Source organism: Cydia strobilella, chromosome Z (genome assembly GCF_947568885.1).
Source record: "Cydia strobilella chromosome Z, ilCydStro3.1, whole genome shotgun sequence".
Lineage (NCBI taxonomy): Eukaryota > Metazoa > Arthropoda > Insecta > Lepidoptera > Tortricidae > Cydia > Cydia strobilella.
The window spans coordinates 11,417,389-11,433,897 of record NC_086068.1 but is presented as its reverse complement, the minus strand read 5'-3'; the positions used below and the strand labels follow the sequence as shown (position 1 = coordinate 11,433,897).

The 16,509-nt window shown below is 38.3% G+C and overlaps 2 protein-coding genes across 2 annotated transcripts in view; both read right to left on the bottom strand.

Moving 5' to 3' along the window:
* LOC134754416 (triosephosphate isomerase) overlaps window positions 1-16,509 on the bottom strand; it is a 279,469-nt gene that overhangs the window by 179,511 nt on the left and 83,449 nt on the right. The window lies entirely within an intron of this gene.
* LOC134754390 (palmitoyltransferase ZDHHC3) lies at window positions 232-15,856 on the bottom strand. The gene is made up of 7 exons (XM_063690695.1): window positions 15,420-15,856; window positions 12,686-12,836; window positions 11,160-11,351; window positions 8,372-8,593; window positions 6,147-6,257; window positions 5,158-5,259; window positions 232-4,055 (listed from the first exon to the last, which is right to left on the bottom strand). Exons 2-7 carry the CDS (start codon window positions 12,824-12,826, stop codon window positions 3,897-3,899), a joined length of 927 nt encoding a protein of 308 aa, XP_063546765.1. The 5' UTR covers window positions 12,827-12,836; window positions 15,420-15,856; the 3' UTR covers window positions 232-3,896.

The window sequence follows — 16,509 nt, the reverse complement described above, 5'->3', positions numbered from 1 at the left end:
ACTTCAAGCTATGCGCCCCTTTTTAATACACATTGAAATACAACCATGAACATTGAACATGTAGTATTAGTATGGTACCATAAATGGTCTATGTTATGTTACCACCGTTACATGTCCACTCCCAGCGATAAGAAACGAAGCTATGGAGACTACCGTGACATTAAGTCGAACGGTTTAGCACTCAAGAAAGAAAAAACGTGCTTTATCACGTTCAAACTCAATGGGCATCCAACACAGAACCTGAAGGTAAGTGCGGGCGATGCCCAGATACAGCATGTGACCTGCACGCGTCTCCTCGGCTTTCACCTTGACGGCGCCCTGGTGTGGGACACTCACATAGATGAGGTATGCGGCCGGCTGGGGCGCGCATGCTTCGCGCTTCGGCGGCTGGCGCGCACGGCTGGGCGGGCTGCGGTGCGCGACTGTTACTTCGCAACGGTCCACTCGCTGCTAACGTACGGCACCGAGCTATGGGGCCGATCCTCGGATTGGCAGCGAGTGTTTTTGATGCAAAAGAGAGCAGTCCGAGCAATGGCCGGCGTGCCCGACGACGCCTTAGCACGCGAGCTGTTTAAGGAATTCCATATACTACCCCTGCCTTGCTTTTATCTGTACCAAGTAGCCATGTTCACTTATGGACACATCGATGAGTTCAAGCGCAGGGGTACGAATACGAAATACAACTTGCGTAGCAATGAACATGAATATAGGCTAAGTACAATCTCGCACAAACTCGCCAAAACGGAAAGATCAGTATACTACCTAGGACCTTCCGTGTATAATCGGTTGCCAAGCACAGTACTAAATGCAGCATCCGCCCAAAGCTTTAAAAGTAGACTGAAGTCGTGGCTCGAGGAGAATATTTTTTTATAATTATCAAGATTTTTTTCAATCTGCCTCTTGCAGTATAAATAATATAATTTTTTGTAATTAAATATATATAATGTATTTTAATAAATTAATTAATTAATACTTAAAAATAAGTACTTAAATATACCAAATGTGAAATAATCTAATTATGTATTGACCTATAACTGTGTGTTATGAATAATAAATTTAATTTCATTTCATTTCATACGTGTAGTGCGTATTTATACCCTTCGCTAGAGTTCCACTACATTCATGTCTGTGTGTTTTCCTAGTAACATTGTTTTGTGACTAAAACTATTCATACAAAAATATTTCATATAATATATGCACCAAACAGCAGGCGACTTGACTACCATTGCCCTGATTACACGTATCGAGTTTACTTATTCGGTTTTGGAATCAGCTCGCCCGTCAATTGTAACTATATACAAAAAAATATCCCTAAAAAGAGCCAAGAAACTGTCTGTCGAGCCAAAGAATACTACAAAAAAAACATTTATAAACCGTTTTTGTAGCGCTTTAAATACAAAAGAAGACAATCATAAATTGACGAGCTCAATTCATAATCGAATTAGTACACAGCAGAGATTCAGCTATCAGGCGACGGCGCGGTATGTAAAGTTAAAAAAAGCTTACTCAGCCAAGTCAAATATTCGGTCAATAAAGCTACTCGGCTTTTGAATATTTACTAGGCCTACTGTTGGCTCACTGCACTCGTTGTGACAAGAAAATGTTGGTTTGCGTCCCTATCACTATAATAGTAAATGCAGACATTTGGTTCCCTAATCATCTCACACTTCAATCATTCAATTGATTCATACTTGAATGTACACTGTACTTAGATAAATATATATGGTCGATATAGCAAATGTTTTGAAGGAGCCTAGTTAACGCGTCACGGGAAACAATATTGGTCACCTTAATGTTATATTATTGTATTGAATCGTCTGCTTAAACAGTTACACGGGCGAGAATGTATTACATATCTGATAGTTAGCAATTTTGACGTAATAAAATAACCACGCCAACAGATTTTAAAATAATTTATCTATATTAATTACTCTATCAGTCATTGACCGATATAGAAGGCACGTAATGAATTATTTAGAAAACCAACCGGAAGATAAAAAAAATTTTTTAGAAACGATTCTAAATTGTTTTAGGGTTCCGTACCCGAAGGGTAAAAACGGGACCCTATTACTATAACTTCTCTGTTAATCTGTCTGTCTGCCACCTATCTGTCTGTATTTCTGTTGCCGCTATAACAACAAATACTTAAAAGCACGGAACCCTTGGTGGGTGAGACCGACTCGCCGGCCAATGATATTGCTTGTAAATCGCCCATGTAACTGCAACTTTATTTATAATATAGGCACTTAACATATCTGCTTTGATTACTTGGCAAAATAAGACCAAGCAGTTTCAGTATACATAATTTAATAATGGAATAAGTCGTCATACTTTGAAATAATACTCAATGGAGTTAGGCACTGTGGTAACATTTTTGTGGTGTTGAAGACGTGTCAGTCCGTACTAAGTGCCAGTTGCACCATCCGCACTTGACAGACTGATCAACGTCACCCGGCGCGCCGCGGCGGTTTACTATGATACTTTCCATACAATGCGAACTCTTTAACGATGACAAACAGTTTGGTGCAACCGACCCTAAGACTAGTGTTGTTTACGGTACGAGTCCTTTGAGTCCCCTGCGTTAAAATTCGACTCAGTTTTTCAGACTCTCATAATCAAGTCGTAACTAGAGTTCTTTTCAAGACCCGAGTCTTTTATATCTTTATTTATTATTTGAAACTCAATTGTTTTTTGCAAAAAAATTCAAACTATAAATAGCTTCATGTAAAATTCATGGGTTAGATACACAAATCATACGATAACGGCTATTTTCTTTACAGTTAGATAAAACCTATTAAAATGTTGACGAAGTCTTTATTCGAAGGCTCGAGTCTTTTTTAATTGCACTTAAAAAAGACTAAATAAAGGACTAGACTCGGGACTTAAAAGACAAGGAAGTTTATTTTATATATTTTATTTACTGCTGAGTCTCATAAAACGAGTCAAGGGGCCCGTTTATCAAAAGTGGTAAACCTTGTAATACATGTGGAAGTCCCTTTTTGGACTTCCATTTGTATTACACGCTATTGATACAGGGCCCAAGTCTTTAAATATAGACTCAAAAGGCTCGAATTTCTTTCTAACACTAAATAAGACCGCATGTAATATTAACCAAACCCGACAATCGTGCCACCATTCAAAATATCTGAATACAGATCTAGTGCAAACCTAATTATTTTCCATGTTATTTTTACGGAAACTTACGAACGTGTCTTGCTATTTCAGTCAGTCTCGGTACAAAAAGTACTACAAATACGAAAGTTTCCGAAAAAATACGATGGAAAGAAATATGCACTACATCCTGTACGATGCTGTAATTACATCAAAGATCGTGTCCAAGTATTATTTCCATAAAATTTCAAGTCAGTCGTCTAAATATTAAGATCTGTGCCTAAATCTAAGCCTACTGTTATATACTATTTGAAATACAGTATTGATTGCAGAGTTAAATTTGTGATGTTAATAAGATTTTTCCTTTTGTTTTAAACGGTTTCCGACTCTACCCACTTCCATGCGTTTGTCGACCATAATTTATGCACAAAACGAACGCATCAAAAAACACGCTTAGCAAAATTATTGCACACAAATATGAAAAAATATTGCTTATTCTGAGATGCATCGATTACAATAGCAAGTTATTGATTGAGAACAGTGCGCCGCGAAAGCGCAATATTACATTATCTTACAATGTTTATATAGGCTCGTAAAGTCCTGCATTCGCCGCACGCATCGCCGCGTACATTCTATAGACAAATTTATCGCGTGTGCGCATAACGCATTTGACCGCGTATTTGTCGCCAGCGACAAAACCGCGCACTACCGTGTGAACGCTTTGTAATTTAGCAAAAATATCAAGTGCTAAAAGGTGTACTTTGTCATATGAAAGTGTCGAGGTGTTAAACGCTATACAAGTAGCTGTCGAGCTTGGTCTTGATGGAGGGCTGCGTGAAGGGCGAGAACCAGAATACCGAGAAGCGGCCGAACACTTGCTGTATGTTCTTCCACCGCGACTTGCGCACCCACCGCGCCTGCTCCTTCTTTAGTTGTTCGATGCCCTGTTTAAATATTGCCGAGTTAATCTTCGATATCAAACAAACTCAAAAGACATGTTAGAGCTAGACTAAGATTTTGATAGCCGTTCTGTATGATAATACTATTACTTATTCTGTGACTGCGTGTGCTATCAAAATCGTTGCAGACTTATCTTGGTTTAAACTCTAAGTGGTTTTCGCAATAAAGCGCGCGATTGTTTTATGCGATAAACGCAGCGCGTTGAACGCATGCGTCAACGGAATGTAGGAAAAATTACAATGCGCTTACCGCTGAGTTTACCGCGTAAAGCAACATAGTGTCATTAGATTATCTGATGTAAAATGGGTGTGCGGCAAACGCATTGCGTTTATCGCATAAAAAAACCGCACGCTTAATAGCGTGTGATCGGTTCGCGGTCGAGCTAAAATCGACTATATTTTTAGATCTTGTACAGTCAGCATCAAAAGTAACGGATCAGACTACGAGTACGCGTGAAATGTTTATTCTCTGATATATTAGATAGTACCTACAATTACACTGTGACTGATTATTTAGGACGCGAACTGTAGAATGTAGAATATCTCTTTTTGGAGAAAAAAAAACCCGGATGGCAGATGATTTTGGAGCGTTGTTTCATCCGATACTATTAATGCTGGATGTACTTCGTACATAGTAAGACATGCGCAAGACAGTGCTCCAAAAAGTAAATGCTATATCACATTACTATTTCGAAAACGTAATATTACACTGAATCACATATCACATCACTCGGTACATCGCTGGAACGTGCGCTGTTCGGGCGCGCGCGAAATGGCACCATCACAGCTAACACCTACATTACGCAGCGCTTCTACAGCAGTCTAGGCCCTAGAGTCTAGGGCGTCTTATATCGGCATAATACATTACACGCACTGTGTATATACTTGAACTGACCGTTCATATCGGCGCGTCAATCTATATTGAATCATATCTATTACGCGCGCTTCGGCCTGTCGTTCGCGCTCGCGTAGATAGATAGATAGATGATTCTCAATATTTATTATTTAAAAGTACGGGGGGTACGAGTTTCCTTTTCTTCTCTCCCCTTCCCAGCATTGGCGGCGTTCGTCTCGCTCGCACACTTACCGTCTCGTCGTTCCATATGGCGTGCAACTGCGTGCCGAGCATGACCACGGTGAATATGGCGAACAGCAGCGCCTCCGCTATGAGAAACAGCAGTAGAACAACCTGCAACACACACTTTTTCAGATTATACGGTTTTTTTTTAAACTACTGCGGATCTTTATCTAATATCGGATATGTGATTGAGATAGGAACAGGCGGGTCGATGTACGAAATTATTCATGTTTAGCGTCCTTACTTTACCTTTCTCGTCACATAACTTGATAGTTTAGTCTATTTATCTTTCAGTACCATGTTCATAGTAATTACTTATCGTATAGCGATCGTCGGATACAAAGCAAATAATTCAATTTCAATTAATATTATAGTTTAGGAGCCTCCAAAACGGTTTAACTACCTTACCTCTTTAACCGCACATACTCTTTTGGCACTAAGTTCTGTGCAATCCTGCCAATTAGGAGTAGATATATTCAATGGTTTATAATTTATAAATCTATCACAAAATATTAGTCATGTCCAAATTTTCAAATATAACAAATCATACAATGTCAAAAATATTTAACAATAAAAAATACAAACATAGTCTACAGAGTACCAATCAATAAATAATTTGTCTTTTTAAACAATGTCAAGTTAAATACAAAAAAAATAGAGATGTCACATTCACATGTCAAATGTAAAAAAATTGAAGTAAACAACTTAAAAATATAAAAAACAAAACAATTTACATTAGGTACATGTAATTGGTCAATGTCAGTTCAATTTGAGATATTCCTTCACTGAGTATAGGGATTTCTTTAGTAAGAAGGTTTTTAGTTTGCGTCTGAACGTCATATCACTGTTTTTATGTCATTTGGTAGGTGCTCATAGAAAGTGGGACATATTACACGTGGGTTTCTTGCATGCAATGCTGTGCGACGCGGTACAGTCCGAAGTTATCCCGTGCTCCGGAGGGATGGAGATCATAAATATGTGAGGTAAAGTGTACGCACCGTGGCGGGCGGCGAGTACGTGCTGCAGTCGCGCCACTCGTGCCGTATGCACGTCACGAACTGGTACAGCGACAGCGCCAGCGAGTGGATCGATATCGCCGCAATGTAAAACTGTAACAACAACACACATCAGACCAGAGGTCGGCAAACCTCGGCCACAGGGCGGACACGCCATACATCAAAAATCATTTACGATTCTATGTGTGAACGGCACGTCTGTACTGTACACGCGTCATGCGTCATTGTGTGTCAGTTTCACGAAAGTAGTTTCGATATATGCGAAAGTAATTTCGTGAAATAATTAGTGTCGTGAAATTCACAGTATCGCAGTGACCATGGCCACATCAGCATCGAAGCTACACGTTCGCGCGGCGCAGGCACTAGTTTTTCACGTCGCATTTACACTACGAAATTAGTTGCATGACACTAAGTTCACCAAAAAATTGCGGAGGGCACGAAATTGATTTGCTTTCATGCAATTAATGCATGCGTTACGAAAATATTAAAATACACGTGAAACATGCGTGAAATTGTTGTTAAAACTAATGTCACGAAATCAATTTCACGCCACCAATTTCGCAATGTAAATCCCGCTGAAGGGCCAGTTGCACGAACCGCAATTACAACGGCAATTAGCAATTAACTAAAATTTACTATTGTATTAGAAGAAATTAAATTATTTTTAGAAAATATTTTAATTTGATTCAACCTAAATTTAGTGAACGTTTTTACCATTTATAACCTGTCTTCTGTGGCTTGTCAAAGAAGGGAATATATTTCCCATCTGATTTTGAACTTTATTTAAAAGTGATAGGGTTCAATTTTGATAGGGGTCAATTTCTGACACCCTTATGCCTTATGAAGGGTTAACCTTCTCGACGCCGTGTCAAACACAAAAGCTGTCACTCGGACGCCACGTCACCGAAGTGTCAAAACTTAAATGCACATGCACGTAAGTCTATGTTGCTCTGTGGTCTTTGACCAATTAATCCTTCTTTAGCGTTGGACCTGCGGTGGCGACATATCCGTCATTGGCGTCCAAAAGGTTAACGGGGACAAACGGTTTTGGGCAACCGACCCTAAAACTTTGCATTTAATCTGCGATAAGGAATGCCGTTGTAATTTCTACGTAAGGTATTATGTAAGATTTATAAGGTCTATCAAGATCGAGCCACTGCCACGAATGGACTCAAGTCAATCATTTTGAGCTTATTTGAATGGAAAAATTTTAATATGTATATCATACTACAACTATAAAGCTATACAGCAAGTAGAAAAGCATGTGGCAGGGTTCACATGATCAAAGCAAGATAAATTATTGTCGCTCAGGTATGTTTGAATCAGTGTTTGAATGCATAATGATTAATGATTTTGCATTTATAAAATGAAACTCTGGGGCACGTGTAAACACATTTACATGTGAAAAGTTGTTTATCAAGATTAACATTCATGATAACATGTTTGTAACAAAGTTGTGTGCTTCAATGTTGTGTCCCTTACTTACTCGTATGATGTAAAGCGTGTGGCAGAGTTCACATGATCAATAAAGTAAGATAAATTATTGTCGCGCAGGTATATGCATAATGATATTAATGATTTTGCATTCATAAAAAAAAATTGGGGCACGTGTATATTTGAGACATGAGAATACGAGTAGTTGTTTATGAAGTTTAACATTCATGATAACATGTTTGTAACAAAGTTGTGTGCTTCAATGTTGTGTCCCTTAATTACTCGTATGATGGCTTTTTTAAACGATAAACTTAAGTTTTAATTTTTAGGCCAGTGTAGTAACTGAATGCTATAGGCATTTAGGCCAAGCGCGCACTACGATTTTAATTTTTGCGACACGATTTTAGAATCGCGCTGTAATATACATTTATTTTTTATCTTTGGTTCTAATTTAAAAAATATTAACGTTAGAGAATTCCTGAGAACTAACCCTACGTTGGATTTCAGGGTTTGTCCAATGGCTAAGATCACCCTGTATATATTTTTGTTGTATATGCGCGCACTGACATATAAACACATACGTTGCATTTCTGCGACAAAATATACGCACGACAAAAAGTCGTAGTGCGTGCTTGGCCTTAGGCAAGCTTTTTTTTCGTATTTCGCTTCGCCACATAACTAAAGGTGTAGTCTACGGCTCAAAGCCTTGTAATTAGGCTAAACTACTTGCTGTTCACAACAAAATATATGTATTTAGGGATGTATTTGCTGACCGTGAAAAGCACGAAGTACTTCTGGTTATTCTCTCCCACGCAGTTGTTGACCCAGGGGCAGTGGTGGTCCATCTTGCGGATGCACCGCTGACACACCGAGCAGTGATGCGCGCGCTCCGGCTTGATGCTGCAGCACTTCGTGCACTTGAAGATGACTTGGCCCTCGCGGAAACTCATCTGTTTGATTATCTTCTTGGTGGCGTTGCCTTTTGGTACCGCGCCCTGGAACGTTTTAAGGAAAGTTAGACAAGTTTTATCAAAATATAAAAACCGGCCAAGTGCGAGACGGATTCGCGCACGAAGGGTTCCGTACCATTACGCAAAAAACGGCAAAAAAATCAAGTTTCTTGTATGGAAGCCCCACTTAAATCAGAACAGAAGAATCAGAATATTTATTTTATTCTGTTTTTAGTATTTGTTGTTATAGCGGCAACAGAAATACATCATCTGTGAAAATTGCAACTGCATGTCTAGCTATCATGGTTCATGAGATACAGCCTGGTGACAGACGGACGGACGGACAGCGAAGTCTTAGTAATAGGGTCCCGTTTTTACCCTAAATATTTGTATCGCTCTATTAACAATACCGTGGACGTCTTTCGGCTGATATGATGACGACATGTTATTAATTATTATAATTGTAAAGGTACACTCCAGAGTAATAAGAAATGGGTTTTATAGGGTTGTTGTTTGTAGTTAAGTATATCGCAACTATGTTTACGACTTATACAACCTCTACTCATGTAAATTATAAAATATTGACTATATAAAATTACGTTAAATACATGTTGGCGTAATATATTATAAACTGGTTATGAATCCGATGCAACTGACTCATTTCACTTTGCCTAGCGGTAGTACAATATAATAAACTATTAAATTAAATAAATACTAACTACTCGTATTTTTTGTTCTGTTTGGAAGCAAATAATGTTTTCACTTCTCATGCTCTAAGTTATTAGGCCTGCAAAGCGGGGCAAAAATCGTATTTTAGTCCCTAGGGAAAATATGTATACATATTTTTGATTTTGCCTACATTTACTCCCGAATCGAATCAGAATTCAATAAATCTGCCCGGAATACCTCTTTCGCCTCCCCAAGTGACTCAGAATACAATTAATCTACCCGGGAAAAACATAGCTCTACATATTAAAAATTGTACCAATTGTACTTTTAATATTTCATAAAATATAAAATAAGTACATACCTGTTGTTTTTTTTTTATTCAAAGTGAAAAGTAGATTGTATAACTCGGTAATAAACCCATTTTAACCTCGCTGTGCCTATCGACCCTCGCCGTTCTGGCTCGGGTAGCTATATGCACACCTCGCCTAAAATGGATCGTTTTATTCCCTAATCATACAATCTACTATAAAAAAATATCTACAAAACATTCTTTGGATGTATGTAGATAGGACCTATAGTTTTTAAAGTATGCTAACATTCATTGAGGTAAGTACAATAGTAGGGTAAGTAAGGGCAGTAAATGTATGAAGCGGTATGCACTTTAGTCTCAGGCGATGCCGCTTGGCACGATTGTTCCTTAGGTCAATCAAAGCTGACAATTTTGGTTGTTATAATCACAGTGTGGCGATTTGCACTAAATAAAAATAGGTTATAGACCCACTTCCACTCCCACTCCCACAACCCACCTACGTAGCAGCGCCACCTACCGGGTCCAATTGGTTTTTCAAACCATTCATGTATACTAAAACCTGTTCCAGAATGTAACAAACACTTTTCTGAAAACCGCATCAAAATCGGTTCAGCCAAACGCGAGATAATACATACATACATACATACATACATAAATACATACAAACATACGGGTCAAACTGAGAACCTGTTTTTTTAAAGTCGGTTAAATATTTAAAAAACCCGCCAAGAGCATATCGGGCCATGCTCAGTGTAGGGTTCCGTAGTTACCCTTCTGTCACAATAGGCTAAACTGGAGCTATTAGTATAGAAGATTATTAACAAAGGGTTGAAATGATGCTTGGGGCCCTTTCCTTTCACCTGAGTTACACAATCTATTCTTTTTATATTGAATACGAGGAAACCAAAAAGACAAGGCAAACTTACTCTCAATCGGAGACTGCATGTCTGGTCATAATACTCATAATAATCCGTAGCGAAAAACATTAAATTGCCATATTAATTACATATTTTAGGAAACTGCAGTAATTTTAAAATTGTTACTTAAAGTATAATCAGCGGGATTGCCTCTTTTAATTTTTTACTTTTTCGTTTTAGAGCTGCTAATAGCCAACGGCATTAATTATTCAGCCAATGAAACTATTTTAGAGATATTAAGTAAAATAAGCAATTTTTATCTTACATTTTAATTTGCAAAAAAAAATTACACCCCCACTACGTGTAGGGGTCAGGGTAGGTACCCTAATTATTATTATTTTTAGATTTTATAGTACGACTGTATCCATGCCAAATTGCAGCTTTCTAGCACTAACGATCACGGAGCAAAGCCTTGGACAGACAGACAGACGGACATGGCGAAACTATAAGGGTTCCTAGTTGACTACGCTATATGCCAAAAAAATCAATTTTATGCCAAAATGCCTTACATCATTTTGGAAAAGAGCTGATACTCTTTAATCTGCTCCATCAAACATAGCTAAGAACCACCGCAAGGAAACTCGCTTTCACGTGAAAAAAACCGCATCGAAATCGGTACATCCGTTTGAGTGCTAGGATGACACATGTAGACACTCTTTTTTGCATCGGGGGTTAATAAAAGTAAGTAAGGAGAAAGTATCGTATCGTAAGTTACCGGGTCCGTGAACATGGTGCGGAGATGGCTCGCGAACGCCAGGAAGGCCAGGCTCTGGAACAGGAATATATTGACGTAGCTGTAGAGCGGGTAGGCCGACACGGCGGGCAGCAGCATCACCATCATCACCACGAACTCCGCGTATAGGATCAGCATCCATGTTAGCACCGCGCATATTATACCGCATATGTCCTGAAGCAAAATAAGAATGTGTGCAGTCTTTCGATGGAACTACAAACAATATTTTCTTTGACAAAAATGTTATTTTGATACGAGTATCACTCTCTTTTAACAGTCATCTACTACTTAATGTTGTCTTCGGTTACCGCGATAGTTACTCATGAAATAAAACTATGAAAACGGATTATATCGCGTATATTGAATTTATAATACATCCCGACGTTTCGAACTCTTTACAGCGTTCGTGGTCAACGGGTCACCCGTTGACCACGAGCGCGGTAGTTTTATTTCATCTACTACTTGTCTAAACTGTACTAACGATCACAAACTCTATGAGATTGTGTTTTTATATCACATGCTTTCCATAGCCATCTTCGGTTTTCATTGTCATGCGCATGATCAGCTTGATGGTATACATAATGTTGCAATGTCAAGGGTTTTAGATAAACCTACGTTAAATTTCAGATAAACAACAAGAGGTCGAAAATATTTATTTCCTCTCCACAGAGATGTAAATGTTGTTTGCAAGACATGTCATCTGCGACATGTGCATTGTGTTGTGTACCTACAGTTCGGCGCGCCAATTCCTTGCATTCGGAGGTCGAGGAAGTGGGAGGGTGTGCGCTGCGCCCGTACGTACAAAATAACACTACTCTGTCATGACGCCCAACATTCCTAACATTCCTCAGCCGTGCACGGAATTCGCGCGCGGACAGTAATGTAGCACTGATGGGGACTTCCAAGCTGACGCGTATAATAGTACATTACTACAGAGGCCGGGAAGGAAGGGGTTGCCGGCCGAATAGAATATACGGTCGAACGTAGTGAGGCCGGATAGTTATGAGGCCGACAACCCGTTTTCACGCCGATGTATGTATAGTGCTTTTCCCAAACGTTTAATTTAGGTATATAGTTTGTCAGAGGACTGTCTTATTTCAAACATAAACAGAGAGAATCATACTATCTTTGTCTTACACGTACTAACACCCAAAAGAAAAGGATGAGTATAGTTTTTTTTGTTCTTATTTACTCACAAGATTTGCTTGACCAACTATATATATCAATCAAATATCGTTTATTGTTTTTTTTTAATAGGCGTGAATGTCATAAACGAACCAAAAAGCAAATATTGCTTATAGTTTTTTTTAAATGGCTGAATGCCATGATGCTGTGCCACAATTATATGTGAAATAGAAATAAAAAAAAGCCACTTCCCGGCCTAGGCCTGCAACTTTGTATGAAATTTCATTACAGACCTCTCGTCTAGCCGCGCCTGAAACGTGATACTTCCCAGCCTAATTAAAGAACGTAATATCAATATTACATAGCATGTTTGAGAAAAGTACCTTAATGCACCAGGCCTTGCCACCGCAGCAGCGGTTGTGCATGTCGCGGTTGGGCCGCGTGAGGCCGGCGCGCTCCGGGTCGATGTCACACGGACTCTCGAGGTCCTCCTCGTCTGAACTTACGAACATCTCGCGAATCATAGTCCCAGACCTACAAATGTAAAAAGTTTGCGTTTTCTTTACTGGCTAACTCAGGCCAGGTTTACACTTGAAACTTCTACTTAATGTACCTAAGACATTCATTTCCTATTCTAACATTATGGTATGTGAAAAATGACTAGTGTAAAAGTGTTTTTTTTTTACAAATTTATATAGCAACATCTATGATATGATATTAAAGCATATAAAGTGGTTTAAAAAACAAAGAGAATAATAAACAAAGTATGCATTTATGAAAATGTTTAGTTATAAAATAAAAAAAAATAAAAAAATAAAGGTTAAATTTGTTTTCTATCAAATGTAAAACAATAAAAATTAGCGCTGCAGCCTTTCATGTTCAATGGCAATTCGCTTTGCACAAACTTAAAATTCATTTAGGTATTATCTAATTACTGAGACACGTTGTTACTGCACCTTATTAATTAATTAATTCATATTGAAATAATATCATTCTCAGGGTTATTTCAAAAGCCATTTCACTCCAAACCTCCTTAAGGGTGTATTTCGACCAGAGATGTGGGAGGATGCGTTGCGAGCCATCACTGCACCCTGAGCGAGCGAGGAAAACAAATGAAGTGATTCTATTGGTCGAAGCGCAGAAGCGCACAGCGCGCGCGGCGGCGGCAGCGGCGAGCGGCGGCCATAGGTGGGAACGAAAGGTCCGATCGCTGTGTCTCGCTCTAACCTATGGCCGCCGTTCGCCGCTGCCGCCGCCGCGCGGTGTCGTGGCCGGGCCGTAATCCAAGAACTTTTAATCAGTCCTAATCATTTTACATTTTTCCTTACTGTTAACTGACGATTTGTATTTGTTTTGTTGTGTTTGTTGTATTGCAAGAACATCAGGTTCTCTGATCGTCACAAGCGCATTGTGGTTGGCATGGTGGATGGAGAGGGGTAGTGGACATTCACCAATTCGCTGGATGGATATTATAAAGAAGACCTGCCAGGGATCTACACACATGGCTATTATAAGGACGGCGGTGCACAAAACAATGACCTCATGTGGTCGCGACCCTCATTCATGAGGAAGTACAATCAGCATCAAGAGTAGTGGATAAAATAAAGCACCAAAAGTATCTGCCTCAACGGTGGCATACTCTTCTATAAACAGATATAACTATGCAGTTCCAGTTTTAAAGTATCTGCCACATTTTAATCATTCTATAAGTAGAGATATATCTGTTTTCCTTAAGCTATGAGAGAATGGTAGACATTTGACGCGTAGTTTGATATGCTACTTTCGATGCTGACTGTACCATTAGATGCAATTCTCACAGTAAAATTTCAATTCGCAAATTGGCAGCAGATCATCATCACCATCAAATACAATTGATGGTCACAGGCTTCCTTTCACAAGAAAGAATGGGCTTCGTGGATTTGAGACCTCAATATGAAGGTGAATAGACAACAAGGGTAAAAATCCTGTCAAATTTACCTTGGAATCACCCACGTCCACTTGGGACGATTAATATTTTCATAGTTTGTTTAATGGTCATTTTCATTAGCAATGTATGTCCATTAATTAAGAAGACTGTATGTGGATGAAAAAGCAATTTGCACTTTAATTAACAAATATTTATGTGTAATGATATCATTTGCTCTGCTGTATATTGCAACTAGTGGGATGGCAAATCAATCCTATAGGCATTTAAACATATTTACTGTGGCATTCAAACATATTTACACAAAACCTTAACAAATTATACATCTAAACCTTCCTCAAGAATTACTCTAATTGATAGGTGAAAACCGCATGAAAATCCTTCAGTAGTTTGAGTATATCGGAACATATACCGGGTGTTTCCTGTAACAGGAGCAATAAATTAAACTGGAGGCTGTACGCCTCAAACTGACCAACATTTGTTCAGCAACTTTTTAAAATTATGAAATTTTTAGATTATGCCTTTTTCATACTAATTAAATATTATTTTCAATGTACGCTGCCATATGTGTGTTTGACGTTGCTTGTCACCCTTTAAACATAACAAATTTTGCAATACATTGCATCTTAGAATAAACTTTAAAGTGTAATGAAAATCAAAACACAAGTTATTTTTAAAAGTTGCTGAACAAATGTTGGTCAGTTTGAGTACAGCCTACAGCTTAATTTATTGCTCCTGTTACAGGAAACACCCGGTATATGCACACGGTGTGGGACTTTGTTTTACAAGGTGTAATGATTATCAATACACGAACATTCTATTGGACAGTATTCTTTTTTTACATGTGTCTTATACTTTAAAAATATTGTTTATCCTATTTATTTACAATATTGATATGCTATAATATTCTTACTAATAACTATGCATTAGGCCTATAATCATCACCCTTAATAATATAACAGTTGCCTCTGCATTATACATGTTACCTGCTACCGAAAAGTACCTACAGAAGAACTATAATAGCTATGACAATTTGTATACCTATTTTAAATAAATAGCATTGCCTGAAATATAATTTTCAGTGAATACACCCTGAATATCATAAATACTTGCTAGACTAGGTTAGACACTAAACAAAATTTAAACAAAAAACGGTAAAGTAACTTCATACATATCCAATCCAATTTACTTACCAGTTTTGGTATATATTTCTAAATAACACTATGTCCAAAAACTTTTCCTGCTCATATCACAACCACAAGCCCTTTTGAGTTTAATGAAATGACTTCATAGAAAAGAAAATAGAAACTTAACTTAAGATTGAAACTAGGCTAGAAGTATACAGTAAAGTAATTTCACATTTTAGAAACAAGTGAATTTGTCAAATATCTACGACTTGACTTAAAATTTAAGCAAGTGTATTAGGAATTTGACTTAATTTTCCCTACAGTCAGACGTATTATTCAAAATCAATAAGTAAAATCGCTGTCTCAACTCGCAACTCAGAACACTAGAGGCATTTACCTCAAAACGAATCAATGATTCTGACAGAGAAAGAGTTCGGGCTTCGTATTGGCACGTCTCGCCCAGTACGTGTGACGTATGTAACATTAACCAATAATAGAGCAGCGTTTTTTTTAAAGAAGTATGGTCTAGCAGCGTTTTTCAAGAGCCACTAAACCAAGCACTAAACCCACATCATTTTTTTAGGGTTCCGTACCCAAAGAGTAAAAACGGGACCCTATTACTAAGACTGCTGTCCGTCTGTCTGTCTGTCACTAGGCTGTATCTCATGAACCGTGATAGCTAGACAGTTGAAATTTTTACAGATGATGTATTTCTGTTGCCGCTATAACAACGAATACTAAAAAGTACGGAACCCTCGGTGCGCGAGTCCGACTCGCACTTGGTCGGTTTTTTTATATTTCTACTTTACATGAACTTTACAATTTCTAGTTCCTGGCGGTCTAGCATGAGTTGCATTCTCGCGCGCGAGTTCATACTTGAAGTCGCGCTAGATGTATGGAGTCACACGCGAGAACGCAACTCATGCTAGCAGGTCAGAGTAATCTTATTATGTCTACGCAAAAGTTAAAGCAGTGATTATGTTTGCTAAAGCCATTAAAGCATTACTTATGCTAAATGAATGATTTTCATTATTTTCAATTAAAAATTGCTGTAAGATAAAATAATAAATTGGAGGATTTCTAATATGATTTCCGAACGAACTTCCACGGTGCAATGACATGACATGACAGTTAAGGACGTCACGTCTATTCCATC